A 20,054-nucleotide genomic window follows, 5' to 3' on the forward strand; every position below is an offset into this window, starting at 1 on the left:
GCTGTGCAGCTTCTTGAAGATCTTTATCCACAAGGGACTCAGCATCAGTAGAGGCTCCTCTGTTCTTTAATTTCTTCACGTGAAGCCAAAATTCACCAGCTGTATTTTCTATCTATTGGTGTCAGTCTCTAAAGTAATACTTACCAAGCCTGTCTTCTGTCCATATGGTACCCTTTCAGATGAGCAGACAGTCATCACGTACTCCTCCAGCTTTAGTTCTCCCGACCCTCCCCGTCACACACTCTGGGTTCCTGTGCTGTTGGTTCTGGGGACAGTTGTGTCCTTCTCCCTCTCCTCTGAACCTTCACACATGTTGTCTCTAAAACACTCTTTTTTTACTTACCCTCCTTGCTTCAGATCTTGTGACTCCTTCCCTCTCATTCTTTAGGTCTCAGGGAGGTCTCTCTCACCACTCCTTCACCCCACTTATGTTGGTTGCCCTTGTTCATATCCCAAAGTAGCTGATGCCACATTTTATTATTATTTTAAATCCAGATTGTATAATCCACACGAAGGGAGATCACAACACACCAGTGTATGTCATTATGTTCTCCACTGTCTGTCTAGCACTGTGCCTGACTTATGGTAAGCATTTACTACATTTTTGGCTGCATAAATTTGAGAACACCATCTTTACTATTCTCCAAGCTAGCATTCTTTTTTTTTTTTTTGGTCAGCCAAGCGTGTGGCAGTAAATGATTTCATGATCTTCTGGATATGTTCCAGCTTGTTGGTATTTCTCCTAGAGAGGCACTCAGAATAAATTGTAGTGTTCCAGGTGAAAATATGACCTGGATTATATGAAACATTATCTCTGCAAATTTAGAATGCTAGGGGCTTTTTTATGCTCAGGCGCTAAATTTCTTATTTTTGTTGTGAGCTTAATTTTGAGTAGTGGATATTATCAAATTATCTTATTACTTTTTTTTTAAGGCTGTTAATGAAGTGAATTTAAAGAAGTGGTGTTTTGGAAACATTTAATTTACTCAAACTGTTAACCTGTTCTTTGGATTATCAACTATTGTCTTGTGTGAAAATTGATGCTTAGAAGGTATGCTTTTCTGACTGCTCTCTTGATTTCTGTCAGTTGGTCCACTAGAGTCTCTTTTCCTGACCTTTTCGGTAGTGCTTTCTGAAAGTAGAATGTGTTTCAGCCATATATGATGTTTCAGGCTCATAGAAGGAAGAACTCCTTAACTTTTGTTATTTTGGGGAGTAGAAGAAGAAACAATACAGGAAATTGTCGGTAGCTCAAAAGGTGAAGAATCTGCCTGCAGTGCAGGAGACCCAGGTTCAGTCCCTGGGTCAGGAAGATCCCCTGGAGAAGGGAATGGCTACCCACTCTAGTATTCTTCCCTGGAGAATTCCATGGACAGAGGGGCCTGGCAGGCTGTAGCCCAAGGGGTTGTAAAGATATAAGAATTAAGAAAAATACATGGCAAAAAAGTAATAAGGAGAGAGATTGTAGTTTTCTGACTACCTTATCACCTTCCATGTGCTTCCACAGTGGTATATGGTTTACTCATGTTGTCTCTTCCACACAGTGACTACAGGAAACAGGTGTCGTTTAACCTCATTTTACAGAAAAAGTGATAGTCTGAGTCATGCAACTAATAAATGGCAGAAGGATTTTTCAGACCTGGTTCTAAAGCAGTCAGTATTCTACTGACTCAATAAATAGTTGGTGTATGAATGAAATGAAGCAGATGGAGAGTCGCTATAGCATAATGGATAAACATGTATATAGACTCGAGCCAGGTGGCTTGGATTCAAATCCTGGCCCTATCAGGGTTCTAAGGCTTGCTGTCTTCGGTATCTTGGGCAAGTTGCATGATCTCTCTGTTTGCCTCATTCTCTTTGTCTCTAAAATCAAAATAATTGTGGTACCTTCCTCATGCAGTTGTTGTGAATTAATTTGATCAATATATAGTAAAATACTTAGAACAGTTCCTGGCATATATTGTGAGGTTCTGTGTAAGGATTCGTTGTTGTTGCTGCTGCTATTGTATTTTGATGATGATGATGATGTACGTGTCCTCTGTGAAAGGTCTCCTCTCTGAGAAGTTTATGGAAGGTGTGTTATCAGAACTGTGCCAGGACTATTTCTTCAGCCTGACCCATTGTCTCAAAACTCACAACTTAAGTTTTAAGTTTTAAGTTGTTAAGTGTTACCCTCATATCTTTCATTCCTCAGTTCAGTTGCTCAGTCATGTCCTACTCTTTGCAACCCCATGGACTGCAGTGCACCAGGCCTTCCTGTCCATCACCAGCTCTAGGAGCTTGCTCAAACTCATGTCCCTTGAATCATTGATGCCATCCAACCATCTCATCCTCTGTCGTCCCTCTCTCCCCCTGCCTTCAGTCTTTCCCAGCATCAGGGTCTTTCCCAATGAGTTAGTTCTTTGCATCAGGTTGGCCAAAGTATTGGAGCTTCAGCTTCAGCATCAGTCCTTCCAGTGAATATTCAGGACTGATTTCCTTTAGGATTGACTGGTTTGATCTCCTTGAAGTCCAGGGACTCTCAAGAGTCTTCTCCAACACCACAGTTCAAAAGCATCAATTCTTCGGCACTCAGCTTTCTGTATAGTCCAACTCTCACATCCATACATGACTACTGGAAAAACCATAGCTTTGACTAGACCATAGCTTTTCATTTCTAAACAGGCTCAACCCCCCAAACACAAAAACACACACACAGCCTCACCTTCCTCTTTTCCCTTTCTATAATTAGGAGCCAATTCACAGCTTCTCTTTAATATTATTAATTATATACCTCAGGTAAAACATGTTTAAGGATCTAGTAGCCTATGTTGGGCTTCCCAGGTGGCTTAGTGGTAAAGAATCCACCTGCCAATGCAGGAGACATAGGTTCAATCCCTGGTCGGAAAGATGCTCTGGAGGAGGAATTGGCAACCCACTCCAGTATTATTGCCTGGAAAATACCATTGACAGAAACCTGGCAGACCACAGTCCATAGGGTTGCAAAGAGTCGGACACGACTGAGCACCCACACACATTAGCATGAGTTAAAATCTGTAATTCAAAGCAAAAAACTTGGAAAGCACTCCATTTTACATTTTCTTCCAAAATACTATGCTTCCCAGTCTCCCTACAGTTCAGGTTTGTAGGCTTTAAGTAGATTGTTACATTATAATAAAGAGCTTTGGATATTTCTGTTGATTATGTGATTCTGCTATAGTATAGCTTAATTACCTTAAATTAACTTCTTTTTGTCTAGGAAATTAGAACCTCTTTGTAAAAATCATTAACCTCTCTAACCTGCTGAAGATCACTTACTGGATTAAGGAGAAAATATAAGTAAAGAAAGAACTGTAACTATTATTTTTGCAGTAAGCCTGAAGATGTCTTATTTCGAAACTAATGAAAGAGTAGGGGGCCCTTTTAAAAATTTACTTGGAAGCATGAGGGGTAAAAATTTTCTTAAGTAATGGGCTAACTCATTAATTTTGACTATATTAACTTAATTTAAATTAATTCTTTGTTCAGAAGTCACGCAAGGAAGTCTTAATAAGTCAGTGAAGTATTAGAATACAAATTTTCCTGTTTTTAGACATGAAGTCACAGATGTAGAAGACAAATTTATGGCTACCAAAGGGGGAAGGGGAAGAGGGATAAATTGGGAGATTGGGATTGACATATATACACTACATATATAAACTAGAAAACTAATAAGAACCTACTGGATAGCACAGGGAATTCTCAATATTCTGTAATGACCTATATGGGATTAGAATCTAAAAAATAGAATGTGTGTGTGTGTATAACTGATTCACTTTGATGTATAACTTAACTAATACAACTGTATTAGTTAAATTTTAAATCAACTAAACTCCAGTAAAAATTAATAAAAATTTTTTGCTATTTTTACCACATTCAAGAATTTTGTTTGTATGTTATTTATGTATACTTTTTAGTATAACCTATTCGATTAGTGCTCATGAAGATTGTTGTGTTAATTTATTATAATATGTTTTGCTTAGTCTTTCAGTCATGTCCTCTGCGACTCCATGGACTATAGCCCGCCAGGCTTCTCTGTCCATGGTGATTTTCCAGGCAAGAATACTAGAGTGGGTTGCCATGCCCTCCTCCAGGGGATGTTCCCAATCCAGGAATAGAGTCCAGGTCTCCCACATTGCAGGCGGATTCTTTACTGACTGAGCCCTTTATAATATGTTACGCATAATTTTCTGTCTTTTTTTCTTTTTCTAATGTTGCCCTTTAGTTCTTATATGACAACCTTTTGTGATACTTAAACAAAAATTTAATCTCAGAAAGTATTTCTGACGTTAGTTATAGTAGAAATTGAATATTCATAACAAAAAAATTACATTCTATGTTAAAGCTTAGCGTTGCCTAGAATGATTATTCTTTGCATAAAAAATAAGAAATGGTAAAATATTTGCCCGTGGCAATCATTTCCATTTTGCTTCTCAAATTTTCAGCCTGTGAAGATAGAAATCATTTTGTACCCTTCCCCTTACCAGCGTCATCAGCATATAATACAACTTCATCGAAGCCATACAATTTATATTTCACCTACAATCAACTACCACAAAACAGTTTAACACTATGGCTTCCTCTGGTTATCAGACCACATGGTTAAGATTGCATGGGAAAACCCAGAAAGAGGAAGAAGCCAAATCATTAGGCCTCACAGTTTTGAGATTATCACTTTCAAAACTAGCTCAGGGTTTCTCTAGATGTTGCCTGCAGCCACTGCTTCCTCCTGTTAACTCTTTCTTCCACAATCCTATTTCTTTTCAGCGGGTCCCGTTGTCTGATTTTGGAAGCATGGGTGTATTTGCAGCAGTTCTCTTACTTCATCCAACTTATTTTGTGATTTTCTTTCTTTTCTTGTTGGCAGGGGTCTTGTACACGACAGCCAGAATAACCTCCAGTTGAGGGGCTTGGTGGTGTTACTTATTTCTAAGGCAGCTGGGCCCAACAGTGTTAATGCTTCGTGTCAAAAGTATGACATGGTCAGTGGGATCTATTCATGGTAAGAAGAAATTTTGAGATTGCTCTCTAAATTGTGTTTTCATACAGTGGTCAGTAGAAATCACTGTTTAGTTCTTCGTCATTCTCTGATTCAGAGATAGATTAAAATATTTTGTAAGGTTAAAACATGGGTTTTTATTGTTCTTAACGAATCTAATAGTCTTAGCTACTTTGTATGGAAATCTGGTAAATTTTCCCTTGTGTTTTTGTCTAATACTTTCCTTTCTACCTTGAGTATTTAAATTTTTTTATTGAATGCTACCTTTCTGCCCCATCATGATACCATTTTATTTCTGTAGAGAACTCTGTATCATTTAGTCCAGGATTCATGGTTTTTAAACCTATTCAATAGGATAACTTAGCTGAATATATAATGATGCAGCTACCATTTTAGGAGATCTACTTCAGTGCTGTATCTTTAACTTTATTTTGTTTATTTTTATGGTGAAGAGGTTTTTATTAAAGTAACTGAAATAAGAAACTTTTACATCTCACATTTAGATTAAAAAATAAATTTATGAGTATATATTAGTTATTTTGCTGCATATAAAACAAACTTTAAAATTTCAGTTGTGATTTTTAAAATGTGATTTAAAAAATGTTTTTTAGTAATATATCAGCAATAACTTTGCTTAATCTTAGAAGTGTACTTGGCACTGTGTTGAAAACCTCTATAGAAGTAACAGTCTGCAGGTGGACTTTGGCACATGGAACTAAAAGCACCCAAAAACATGGTGATGAGGAAATTTTCTTCACAAAAAGAACTATTTCTCGAAGTTTAGACTTATGGTTAATATATCTTATTGATTTACTTTAAAAATCAATCCACATCACTATCACACAATTGTGCTCATTTCACATGCTAGCAAGGTAGCGCTTAAAATCCTTCAAGTGAGGTTTTAACAGTACATGAACTGAGAACTTCCAGATGTACAAACTGGATTTAGAAAAGACAGAGGAACCAGAGATCAAATTGCCAATATCTATTGGGCCATAGAGAAAGCAAGGGAATTCCAGAAAAACATCTACTTCTGCTTCATTGTCTATGCTAAAGCCTTTGACTGTGTAGATCACAACAAGCTGGAAAATTTTTAAAGAGATGGGAATACAAGACCACCTCCACTGTCCCCTGTGAAACCTGCATGCAGGACAAGAAGCAACAGTTAGAACTGGACATGAAACAATGGGCTGGTTCAAAATTGGGAAAGGAGTACATCAAGGCTGTATATTGTCACCCTGCTTATTTCACTTCTATGCAGAGTACATGATGAGAAATGCTGGCCTGGGTGAATCCCAAACTGGAATCACACTTGCAGGGAGAAATATCAATAACCTCAGATGTGCAGATGACACTACCCTTATGGCAGAAAGCGAAGAGGAACTAAAGAGACTCTTGATGAAAGTGAAAGGGCAGAGTGAAAAAGCTGGCTTAAAACTCTGCATTCAAAAAAAGATCATGATATCGGGTCCCATCACTTCATGGCAAATAGAAGAAGAAAAAGTGGAAGCAGTGACAGACTATTTTCTTGGGCTTCAGAATCACTGTGGATGGTGACTGCAGCCTTGAAATTAGAAGATGATTGCTTCTTGGCAGGAAAGCTATGACAAACCTAGACAGTGTGATGAAAAGCAAGGCAATACTTTGCCGACAAAGGTCGGTTATAGTCAAGGCTGTGGTCTTTTCAGTCACATACAGTTGTGAGCTAAATATGCAAAGAAGGCAAAGCGCCAAAGAATTGATGCTTTTGAACTGTGGTGTTGGAGACTTCTGAGAGTCCCTTGGGCAGCAATCCACCTGTAATGCAGGAGACCTTGGTTTGATTCCTGGGATGGGAGGATCCACTGGAGAAAGGATAGGCTACCCACTCCAGTATTCTTGAGCTTCCCTTGTGCCTCAGCTGGCAAAGGATCCGCCTGCAATGCAGGAGACCTGGATTCGATCTCTGGGTTGGGAAGATCCCCTAGAGAAGGGAAAGGCTACCCACTTCCAGTGTTCTGGCCTGGAGAATTAGCAAGTAGATGAAGCCAGTCAATCCTAAAGGAAATCAACCCTGAATATTCATTGGAAGGACTGATGCTTCATTAGAAGTTGAAGCTCCAATACTTTGGTCACCTGATGCCTACAGCCTACTCATTGGAAAAGACCCTGATGCTGGGAAAGATTGAAGACAGAAGGAGAAGAGGGAGACAGAGGATGATATGGCTGGATGGCATCATCGATGCAATGGACATGAACTTGGGCAAACTCTGGGAGGTGGTGAGGGACAGGGAGGCCCAGCGTGTGCAGTCCAGGGGGTCATGAAGAGTTGGACATGACTGAGTGACTGGACAACAATAACATATCTCTAATGAATATCTGCTGGTTTACTATCACTAATCTTAAAATAACACTTGGAAGTCTTTGAGACCTAATAAGTGTTCATTAAATATTTGCTGCATAAATGAATCTTTCCCATTTTATAGAAGAGGGAACAAAAACTGATACTAAAACTTGTCTAAAATTCTCTAGGTACAAAATGATAGAGTTGGAATTTAAATCTGAAATGTATTTCTACTATGCAGATGCTGTTACCTTTATGTACAGTGCACTATGTTGTGACCTTGTGTTTCCAATCTCTAATCTAGCCTCTAAGAAACAGCTACATTACCTTCTGATTCTTCATAGGAACATAATGTATTTTGTTGATGGTTGTTGTAATATGAATATTATAAAAGAACTTTGCAAAAGAGTAGGTAGTACATTACAAATGTAAAAATTCCCCAAATGGTATAAATGGGTTTCATACCCAAGTGTACAGAATCCACAGTTACATTTAGGAGATGGTATGTGGTTCCAGGCTGTGTTTCTGTAATCAGACTTTATCTAGTAAGTCACTGGTGATGCTTGGGTGTTCTACAGACTTGTTAATGTGAAAATGTAATTTGGCATAGTACTACAAGAAGCCATTCATTTGTTTCTCTATCCCTAAAGTCATTTGTTTGGCTCCTACTTCCTTAATTGTTCAAGTGTAACTTTTGCTGGAGGCTTGTATCTATAATGTCACAATGAATTATTTAACATTTGAGGAAAGTGCTGATTTGGGAGCTTTTTAATTCACTTCCAAACTACTGGGATTTACATTGTTGGTGTTTTTCTCTCATAAACTTGACTTTGATGTCAGTTAATGGGACCTGAGTAAATTACCTAAGGGAACAAAAGTGAGTTAGGTGACCTCTTTTTTTTTGGCCTAAGGCTATAACTGCTGGATATATCTTGTGGATGTGTCTCATGAACTTATCACATAATGGCCAGAAGAGGCAAATTTTTGGCTAGAGTGTAATAACATTTTGAAAAATAGGTAAGTGAATCACATTTATAAAAATGCACTGTAAACATCTGCCATGACCTTTTGCTAGCAAGACCATGGGCTTTAAGTTTATTCCACCAACCCTGATTTTAAAAATTGGATACAAAGGTGATCGGGCAAAAAGGTTATTTTTAAATTTGTAAGCATCCCTAACCACAACTGAGAAAGTAAGTTTACAGCTTATTCTATTAATGATAGGATATTTTTGTGTATAGAAGATAGATAACTATAATATATAATACATAGTATTACAAAGTAGAGACTTCCCTAATGTAACATGATTATTACATTTAAAGAAATGCATGTGAATTTTGTGAATAATGATTCAGTTTTCTCTGTTGCTTTAGGAAGAACCAACTCAAATATTTCTCATCCAACTAGTGATTATAAACAGACCACAAATTTTCACTCTTCCTTCATTCCCTGAAATTTCCTACCACCTCTTGTTATCTATGTTAGAAGAGACAGAAACAAGTTTGCCAAACATTTTCTTTTCTTCCTGAGTATTCAGCTAGACTACATGTATTCTCAGCCTTCCTTTGCAGTTGGCTGGGCTATATAAATGAGATCTAGCCAATAGAATATAAGTGAAATTTGCTATTTCCTGACCATAAAAGTCATACATTTGTGGCGCACCTTAAGCAGATGATCTTGGTAGATACCTATTCAAGATGAAAGGTGTCTACACCCCTAGAAGGAGAGCCATCTGTTCATCAGGAATAGCCATATAGTCTTGATGTATGAGAAGAAATACCTATCTGTTCAACCACTTAAACTTTAGGGTTTATCTGTTAATAATAGGGCCATGTGTCTATCAGTCGCTCAGTCATGTTAGACCCTTTGCCACCCCATGGATTGTAGCCTGCCATGCTCGTCTATCCATGGGATTCTCCAGGCAAGAATACTGAAGTGGGTTGCCAGATCCTTCTCCAGGGGATCTTTCTGACCTAAAGATCAGTCCCGGTTCTCCCACATTGCAGGCAGAGTCTTTACCATCTGAGCCACCAATAGTGCCATAGTAATTAATATTTTTCTGCTTTCTGTCACCTGGTTATCCCTGTGAATTTGGTGGTTCTTGATTACTCCCACTCTTTTACCTTTCGTGACCAGTAAACTACCAACTCATAAGTTTCTCCAGGTCTTTTTCTCTTTCAGTCCACTTTCCTCTCTCCTGTTCCAGGTCTCTATTACTTCATGTTTAGATATTAACAGTAACTGTCTATTAGGTCTCCCTGTCTCTAGATAGTTCTTCATTTTTTTTTCTGGGTCTTGTTAAATTGCACACCTGCTTTGATCACTCATTAAATGGATTCTTATTAAGCAGTCACTATGTGATGTGGGAAATAGATGGGGAGACTGTGGAAACAGTGTCAGACTTTATTTTTGGGGGCTCCAGAATCACTGTGGATGGTGACTGCAGCCATGAAATTAAAAGACACTTACTCCTTGGAAGGAAAGTTATGACCAACCTAGATAGCATATTAAAAAGCAGAGACATTACCTTGCCAACAAAGGTCCGTCTGGTCAAGGCTATGGTTTTTCCAGTGGTCATGTATGGATGTGAGAGTTGGACTGTGAAGAAAGCTGACTGCCGAAAAATTGATGCTTTTGAACTGTGGTGTTGGAGGAGACTCTTGAGAGTCCCTTGGACTGTAAGGAGATCCAACCAGTCCATCCTAAAGGAGATCAGTCCTGAGTGTTCATTGGAAGGACTGATGCTGAAGCTGAAACTCCAATATTTTGGCCACCTCATGCGAAGAGTTGACTCATTGGAAAAGACCCTGATGCTGGGAGGGATTGGGGGCGGGAGGAGAAAGGGACAACAGAGGATGAGATGGCTGGATGGCATCACCGACTCGATGGACATGAGTTAGAGTAAACTCCAGGAGTTTGTGATGGACAGGGAGGCCTGGCGTGCTGCGATTCATGGGGTCGCAAAGAGTCGGACACAACTGAGCGACTGAATTGAATTTGAATTTGATGTGATGTTCCAAGCAGGTACAGGAAGATAGAAGCTGAATAGTGAGTATATTTACCCTCAGTGACCTTATAAGCATCAAACTAGGGCACATACAAGTTTCACAGACAACTGGAATGCAATGCCATAGATGCTGTAAGTAAAGTATAAGTAGAATTCTGTAGAGGAATTGAATGGTTGGGAGGAGGAAAGGAGAAAAGTTCAGTAAAAGAGAGCATATGAACTTTTACAAAGAGGGAACCTATAAGTGGATTCTGAAAGTAACTAGGAGGTTATCAGAGGAAAGCAGATAGGCAAGGGGTTTGGTAAAAGTGGTTGTGTTGAAGGTAAAGAAAGTGAGGAACAGACTCACCAAACATGTGGTCTGGAAGTACATAGCAGGTCCTGCACCGTGCTGACACTGTAATGGGCACTCGGTAAATAACTTGTTATGTGAATGCATGAATTTACATAATAGAGACCAGGGCATTATGCATGTAAGTGTTATGGGTTGAATTCTGTCCCTGCCCCCAAATTCATACATTAAAGCCTAACCCCTCATTCCTCACAGTGTGCCGTTGTTTGGAGATGGGGTCTTTACTGAGATAATCCAGTTAAAATGGGGTTATTAGAATGAGCCATAATTCAATGACCTTATTTTAAAAGGGGGGAAATTTGGGCACAAATGTGCATATACAGGCAGAACACCCTATGACTATCAAGATGGTCATTTTCAAGTCAAGGAGAAGGTCATAGAACAGGTTTTTCCCTCATAGCCCCAGCAAACTAACATATTGCAGACCACTGATGAGGAGATGGTCTAGAAAAGGAAGGTTGAAGTTGGATTGTGAAGGTCCTAAGGGATCCGAGCTCTATCCTGGAGGAACAATGGGGAGCCATCCAAGAGGCATAGAATAGCCTTGGAATCTGGAAGCAGGCTACCTTACTTACTAGCAGTGCTTCAGATTTCAGCTCTTGCCTTTCAGAGAATGGTTTTAAGAATTAATGAGTGAATAGAGTAATGCATTGCATAGTAAGCATTCTGTACATGTTTATTCTTGTTTATAGATATTATAAAGGTCTTTAAGTGAGGGGGTCACATTAATATATCTGTGTTCTAGAATGTAATCAGTTGAGAAGATAACCCAGAGAGTTGAGGTTCAAGAGGTAAAGAGGACCAGCCAGGGAGTTATTGAAATAGTCTAGGTGGTTGCTGAGAGGGAAAACAGAGACCTGGAGAGATTAAGGAGTCTTTCCCCAAAGCAGCAGGTCAGCAGTTGGCTGAGTTGGGTTTAGACTCATTAGGTCCTTTGATCTCATGCCATTTTCTACCAGCAGTTCCTAGTTTGTGCTTCATTTAGGATGAAGGTTTTACTAGGTGGTCAGTGAGACAAAAGGTCCTGTGGTCAAATAAATTTGGTTTTGCCAGGTTAAACAGAGTTTAAAAGATTTGTTCATTTCAGAAATCTCAAGAATTGTTAGGTATATATGGCATCCATCATGAATCTTTAAGAAGAGATATTGTTTCCCGGTTATTTGACTATAAAACCTTTAAACCCCTGTCAGCAGTACATCTTGTGGAATACTGTGGAACAGTTTGGTACACTTTATGTTATGTTAGGGTACCTAATTTTGAGTGCTAATGGAAACTCTGTGAGGCAGAAATAACAGAGTCACCAATAAGAAAACAGAGTCAAAAAGGTGAAGTAACTTTCTGATCAAGTGATCAAGTAGGGGAAGAAATATATCATGCTGGTGGCCTCAGTTTAATTCCTTATTCTGTCACTTATTTGCTGTGTGACCCCAGTTAGGTTACCTCTCTGTGCCTCATAGGTTTGTTGAGTGGATCAAAGAAGGTAATTTGAATAAAACACTTAGAACAGTGTGTTGTGTGTAGACTGAACTTAACAAGTGTTATTTCGTATTGTTATTCCAGAGCCCTGTCATGCTGCTTTATGTCCTTTATCAGATTTCTCACTCCTTCAGGGCAGGCCCTTAGCTTTGTGCATATTTTCATCTCACCAGTGTGCTGGACATAGTATTCATTTAAATCTTTGTCTGGATGACTGAATCTTCAATGTACATAACTGTTCTACACCAAAACAAACATTTGAATCACACATTTTACAGTATGTGCTTTTTAGAGTAGTTGAACATGAACTCTACCTAACTTTGGCCACCTAATGTCAGGAACCAACTCATTGGAAAAGACCCTGATGCTGGGAAAGATTGAAGGCGGGAGGAGAAGGGGACGACAGAGGATGAGATGGTTGGATGGCATCACTGATATGATGGACATGAGTTTGAGTAGGCTCTGGGAGGTAGTGATGGACAGGGAACCCTGGCGTGCTGCAGTCCATGGGGTCGCAAAGAGTAGGACACGACTGAGAGACTGAACTGAACTTACAATCACTATATCTTCTTATGTCCTTTGCAACTTGTAATTTAGGACATGAGCTGTAATCAGACACTAAAGTACTCTTCACGGAATAGTCTTAATTTTTAGCTTAGTTATCATGTAAAGCAATATGTAGTTTTGTTTAAAGAAGGAAAAGTGTTAATGAAGTATCAACAAAAACACACACAAAAAAGCTGACAGTTTTTTAAAGTATTGCCCAATATCTACTGGGCAATCTTAAAAGTCCCATCAAAAGTTCATTTTATTTTCCTCAATATTTCCACCTATTCCTTTCCTGTTTTAAAACTTATATTTTGATTACTCATCTCTGTTACCTGCACCTTCCATTCTGGCATCTATATGGCTTGAATTTTACTAATAGGATTTAGACTCTTCTGAACTTAATTCCCTCTGGGCAGCAGAGGGAGGAGAAAGTCGCTGCTGAGGGACTGGTGTGGTGAGAGTGTTCCTGCAGCCGTTAGTATCATAGCGGAGCAGCCTGGCTGTCTGGACTGTAATGCATACCTGTCATTTTGAGGCATCGCCACTGAATTTAAAGATCTGCAGGGTCCTGATATATTATAAACATGGTGCCACCTTCTTCTTGTCTACCTTCCTCTGTCTCTAATCTATTTGCTAGAGATAAATTCAGTGACAAGTAGAACCTACAAGAATGAAAAAGTGTTGAATGAATCAGAAGTAAAGTGATTGTTGGGCTTCCCAACAATCTGCTGATTGTTGAGGTGTTGAGGTGGCTCAGCAGTAACTGAGAATCTGCTTGCCTTGAACGAGATGCAGGTTTGATCCCTGGGTGGGGAAGATTCCCCTGAAGGGGGAATGGCTTCCCTCTCCAGTATTCTTGCTTGGGAAATCCCCTGGACAAAGGAGCCTGATGAGCTACAATCCATGGGGCTGCAAAGAGTCAGACGTGACTTAGCAACTAAACAACAGCAACAAAGCAATTGTTATTTTTGTCCTTTAGATGCCCTGTTGGCCAGGATACATGTGGGTACTGGTAAATTGTCAATCATGCCAATTCTGTTTGTAAAACAAGTACTTTTATCGTATTACTCATTTGGCTTCTGAGTGGCGGGTGAGCTGATAAACGGAAATATAATTATGGACTAATCTTTTTATGTATTTATTTGTAGTGCTGATAAAAGGCAGTTGTGCTATGTGTGCCATTAAACATAGTTCAAATGATCTGTTTTCTTCATAGGAGCCCAGTATTCAGCATGTTCCTAGTACTTAGATGCCAGTCAGTTGACTATTTGCTTAGAGTGGAATAATCCTGGTAACTATTATTGTTGTGATTATTATTATTTAATCTTGAAGCAAGGAAGACCTTCCTAAAGTGTTTCAGCACTCTGGACCCATAAAAAAAAAGAATCATCAAAAAAGAATTCTTCAATGGAAAAAAATGTCCCATAAAGTCAAAAGATAAGTGCCAAAGTTACAAAAATATTTGCAACATACATGACAGAGGGCTAAGTTTTAATAAACAAATCAGTTGAGGATCCTGTAAATCAGGAAGAATATAGTACTATGCAATCATGGATGAAAAACATGAATAGGATGTTCAGTGAAGAAAACTCATAGATGGTTAGTAAACAAAAGAGAAGAAAGGACATCATAAAGGACAAATTAAAATCATAGTTTCCCTCTGTCAGGTTGGAAAAGGTTAAAAAGTTTTATAGCCAACATTTCTTTGTTAGGAAAAAGGCACCTGAATGCTTTGTTCGTAGGGATGTTAACTGGTATACTTGCTTAGAGAGCAATTTGGCAATAGCTGTAAATTTTATTTTAATCCAGCTACCCTTTGATTTAGCAAAATTGTGTACTAATATATTAACATAAGTGCCCAAACATATATATAAAAGAATGCTCTTTGTAGTATACTTTGTAAAAACAGCAACAAAAAAGGAAATAACCTAAGTGTTCATCAGGGGGGAACATGATATGGTATTGATGCAAAGGAATATCAAATGGTCATTTAAAAGAATTAAGGAAATCTGTATGTGCTGATCTGGGAAGAGCTCAAAGAACATGTAAGAAAAGCAAGGCTCCGAAATGGATTCTATAATAGTTGGTCCCATTGGGGCTTGAGTGGGTGGGCAGTAGATTTTTATTTGCATGAAAAATATCTCAGAAGGAAGGAGACACAAAGAACTGTCAATAGTGGTCACCTCTGGGGAGTGACAGCCATAGGGAAATGGGATGAAAGACTTTGTTTATTCTATGTCCTGTTCGGTGGTCTGAATTATTTTTCATTTATACAGGTTTTACCTATGTACTTCTTAAAAAGCAGTGAAAATTTTTGTTGATTGCAGGTAGTTAGCTTAGAAATTCTATCCTGCTATTAAAATGAAGGACTTTGAACTGATTTAAACTTTTATCTTTTCCCCTCTTTGACAGGATAAAATATCCTATGAAAATGCATGAACTCTAGATGTTTTTTAAATAAATAAAGCAGAAATGATGCAAAATGACATCTTTTAATTAACTTTCTTAGCTTTGCCATCCATGGCAAAGTTAAAATGGACACTATCAACTTTTTGGTGACTGTGCTAATTCTTTTTCAACTCAGTATATTATTCAGTTGATTTAAGTTAAATTAATGATTAAGGTTAAACATCTAAGGTGATTGTTGGGCTTAAAGAACTAATCAGATAAAAGGCCTTATAAATATAAGTTAAATCTAGAAAATAGTTTATAATCAAATTATTAATCTAAACATTACTTTCTCCTCTAAGTGAAAATTGGTCAGGCTTGGTGTACTGTTAGAAGAACTGGAAGTAAAATATTTGGAGACCTATCTGAAATCTTAATTTATGAAGAAAAGTGGAGAACATGAAAAGCTGTGAAGAAGCAAGATGATTTTTTTTTCTTTTAAAATAATCTTTAAATTTAGGGACTTGATCTCAGCTGCAAATATTATGGTGCATAATTTATCATTTTAATGTTGTCCTAATTAGCTTCTGATGACTTCCGATTATACTCACAATAGGCTGCGACTATCAATTCTTACCTTCACACTGAATATTAGTATTTGGCACTTAAAAATGCCTAACAAAATTAGACAGAGTGCCTGAAGAACTCTGGACAGAGGTTTGCAACATTATACAGGAGGCGATGATCAAAACCATCCCCAAGAAAAAGAAATGCAAAAAAGCAAAATGGTTGTCTGAGGAGGCCTTACAAATAGCTGAGAAAAATAGAGAAGCGAAAGGCAGAGGAGAAAAGGAAAGATATATCCAACTGAATGCAGAGTTCCAGAGAATAGCAAGGAGAGGTAAGAAAGTAATTTTAAGTGAACAATGCAAAGTTCAGTTCAGTCGTGTCTGACTCTTTGCGACCCCATGGACTGCAGCACTCGAGTCTTCCCTGTCCATCACCAACTCTCAGAGCTTACTCAAACTCAGGTCCATCGAGTCGGTGATGTCATCCAACCATAAAATCCTCTCTCATCCCCTTCTCCCACCTTCAATCTTTCTCAGCATCAGGGTCTTTTTCAGTGAGTCAGTTCTTTGCATCACGTGGCCAAAGTATTTGATTTTCAGCTTTAGCATCAGTCCTTCTAGTGAATATTCAGGACTGATTTCCTTTAGGATGGACTGATTGGATCTCCTTGCAGTCCAAGGGACTCTCAAGAGTCTTCTTCAACACCACAGTTCGAAAGCATCCCATCTTTAGCACTCAACTTTCTTTATAGTCCAACTCTTACATCCATACATGACTACTGGAAAAACCATAGCTTTGACTTGATGGACCTTTGTTGGCAAAGTATTGTCTCTCCTTTTTAATATGCTCTCTAGGTTGGCCATAACTTTTCTTCCAAGGAGCAAGCATCTTTTAATTTCATGGCTGCAGTCACCATCTGCAATGATTTTGGAGCCCCAAAAAGTAAAGTCTGCCACTGTTTCCATTGTTTCCCCATCTATCTGCCATGAAGTGATGGGACCAGATGCCATGATCTTAATTTTCTGAATGTTGAGTTTTAAGTCAGTTTTTTCACTCTCCTCTTCCACTTTCATCAAGAGGCTCTTTAGTTCTTCTTCCCTTTCTGTCATAAGGGTGGTGTCATCTGCATATCTGAGGTTATTGATGTTTCTCCCAGCAATCTTGATTCCAACTTGTTCTTCATAGAGCCTGGCATTTCTCATGATGTACTCTGCATATCAGTTAAATAAGCAGGATAACAATATATAGCCTTGACGTACTCCCTTCCCAATTTGGAACCAGTCTGTTGTTACATGTCCAGTTCTAACTGTTGCTTCTTGACCTGCATACAGATTTCTCAGGAGGCAGGTCAGGTGGTCTGGTATTCCCATTCCTTTAAGAATTTTCCAGAGTTTGTTGTGGTCCACACAGTCAAAGGCTTTGGCATAGTCAATGAAGCAGAAATAGATGTTTTTCTGGAACTCTCTTGCTTTTATGATGATCCAGCGGATATTGGCAATTGGATCTCTGGTTCAAATGCAAACAAATAGAGGAAACGTTGCAAAGAAATAGAGGAAAACAATAGAATGGGAAAAACTAGAGATCTCTTCAAGAAAATTAGAGATACCAAGGCAACATTTCATGCAAAGATAGGCACTCAAAAAAGACAGAAACGGTATGCACCTAGCAGAAGATATTAAGAAGAGGTGACAAAAATACACAGAAGAAATATACAAAAAAGATCTTAATGACCCAGATAACCACGTTGATGTGATCACTCACCTAGAGCCACACATCCTGGAGTGAGAAGTCAAGTGGGCCTTAGGAAACATCACTACCAACAAAGCTAGTGGAGATGATGGAATTCCAGCTGAGCTATTTCAAATCCTAAAAGATGATGTTGTTCAAGTGCTGCATTCAATATGCCAGCAAATTTGGAAAACTCAGCAGTGGCCTCAGGACTGGAAAAGGTCAGTTTTCATTCCAATGCCAAAGAATGCTCAAACTATTGCACAATTGCACTCATTTCACGTGCTAGCAAAATAATGCTCAAAATCTTTCTAGCTAGGCTTCAACAGTATGTTAAGTTATAACTTCCAGATGTATAGCTGGTTTTAGAAAAGACAGAGGAACCAGAGATCAAATTGCTAACATCCACTGGATCATAGAAAAAGCTAGAGAATTCCAGAAAAACATCTATTTCTGCTTCATCGACTGCACTAAAGCCTTTGTCTGTGTAGATCACAATGAACTATGGAAAATTCTTCAAGAAATGGGAATACCAGACCACCTTACTTGCCTCCTGTGAAACCTGTATGCAGGTCAAGAAGCAACAGTTAGAACTGGACATGGAACAATGGACTGGTTTAGAATTGGGAAAGGAGTACATCAAGGCTGTATATTGTCACCCTGTTTATTTAACTTACCTTATTTAGCTTATATACAGAGTACATCAAGCAAAATGCCGGGCTGGATGAAGCATAAGCTGGAATCAAGATTGCCAGTAGAAATATCAATAACTTCAGATGTGCAGATGATACCACCCTAATGGCAGAAAGCAAAGAGAAACTAAAGAGTCTCTTAATGAAGGTGAAGGAGAGTGAAAAAACTGGCTTAAAACTCAACATTCAAAAAACTAAGATCATGGCTTCCAGTCCCATCACTTCATGGCAAATAGATGGGGAAACAATGGAAACAGTGACAGACCTTATTTTCTTAGGCTCCAGAATCACTGTGGGCAGTGACTGCAGCCATGAAATTAAAAGATGCTTGCTTCTTGAAAGAAAAGCAATGACCAACCTAGACAGCATATTAAAAAGCAGAAACATTGCTTTGTGGGCGGAGGTCCATTTAATCAAATCTATGGTTTTTCCAGTAGTCATGTACAGATATGAGGGCTGGACAATGAAGAATTGATGCCTTCGAACTGTGATGCTGGAGAAGACTTCTGGGAATTCCTTGGACAGCAAGATCAAAGCAGTCAATCCTAAAGGAAATCAACCCTGAATATTCATTTTAAGGACTGATACTGAAACTGAAGCTCTAGTACTTTGGCCACTTGATGTGAAGAGCTGACTCATTGGAAAAGACCGTGATACTGGAAAAGATTGAAGGCAGGAGGAGTAAGGGACAATAGCGGATGAGATGGTTGGATGGCATCACTGACTCAATGGACATGAGTTTTAGCAAACTCTGGGAGATGGTGAAGAACAGGGATCTGGCATGCCACAGTCCATGGGGTTGCAAAGAGTCGGACACGACTGAGCAACTGGACAACAGCAGAAACAAAATTAACACACCATATTTCCCTTTGGATTGACCAAATCAAAAAACACCTTAAAAAATGAGGCTTAAGTAGGAACATATTATTATATTTACTTAGGGCTTAATTATATTAATGTGCAATAATTAATATTGAGATAGCATTTTTAAAAACTATGATTATTATTATTTTTTCAAATGACATGTGTAAATGTGTAGAAAAAAGACTTTGAGGAAACCTTACCCAGTTGATGGTAACTGTGTTCGGAGGAAGTAGGGACGGGGAAAGGTTTGAGAACAGTTATAGGGGAATAATCAAAGGGAACTTTATTTTTAGTATTTCTTTTTTTATATAAAGAAAATCTAATTTAAATTAACTTGAAAATTAAAAGGAAATTATATTTCAGACTTACAAAACATTAAGAACCTATTTAAGAAATGTACCTTTTTGTACTACAAGAAATTAGAAAATGAGGAATACTTATTGACAGTGATTTAAAATGATTATGCTGAATAACTGAATTTAGAGTAGGCTTTTGAAGATAATTTCTTAAAGATATCTCAGCTCCTTTTCAGAGCTATCTCAAGAAATGAAAGCATGTGCAGTTTGATTACATATTACTATTGATTGTGTTCCATTTACAGCAATAAAAATAAACTCCAGATACAAATCTAGTAATATTATTAATTCATTACAACCAGTACTTATTTTCTTCATTAACTTTTTATTGTTATTTTCAACTTACACAGCATGCACAAATGCAGCAATTATATGTTGAGTAAGAAAGGGGAAGGCTCTTTATGTTCCGTGTACAGTACATCAGAAGTCTTTACTTCACCAGAGCTGTTGGAAAAGCACAAAATAGGAGCAGCCTCTTACAAAACAAGTATAATTAACCACAAAAAGTAGGTGGGCTCAGCTACTAATCTACTCTGCTGAGAGTTAATTGTATATAAATATCTTGATATAGATTAGCCTGCTTGACTACATCACAACAAAAAACAAGCTGCATATATTGTTTTGTCAATAGTAAGAAAACTAAACTCTTTTTCTTAAAGAAGGGCTATACATTAACTAGTAAGAAGCCGTAGGCAAATACATTATCCAGTGTCTAAATTTAAACTGTGCTCA

At 38.3% G+C, this 20,054-nt stretch overlaps 1 protein-coding gene across 3 annotated transcripts in view; it reads left to right on the forward strand.

The window, feature by feature from the left end:
* The window catches only part of PDSS2 (decaprenyl diphosphate synthase subunit 2), a 254,362-nt gene that overhangs the window by 104,622 nt on the left and 129,686 nt on the right, over window positions 1–20,054 (forward strand). For 2 of the 3 annotated variants that reach the window (XM_020892367.2, XM_020892368.2), the window contains one exon: window positions 4,886–5,020. The exons of the other annotated variant lie outside the window; for it this stretch is intronic. In XM_020892367.2, coding sequence (XP_020748026.1) covers window positions 4,886–5,020 — 135 coding nt within the window. The remainder of the gene's footprint in view (window positions 1–4,885; window positions 5,021–20,054) is intronic. 3 annotated transcript variants of the gene reach the window in all.

The sequence above is a fragment of the Odocoileus virginianus genome, chromosome 19, assembly GCF_023699985.2.
Source record: "Odocoileus virginianus isolate 20LAN1187 ecotype Illinois chromosome 19, Ovbor_1.2, whole genome shotgun sequence".
NCBI classification, from domain to species: domain Eukaryota; kingdom Metazoa; phylum Chordata; class Mammalia; order Artiodactyla; family Cervidae; genus Odocoileus; species Odocoileus virginianus.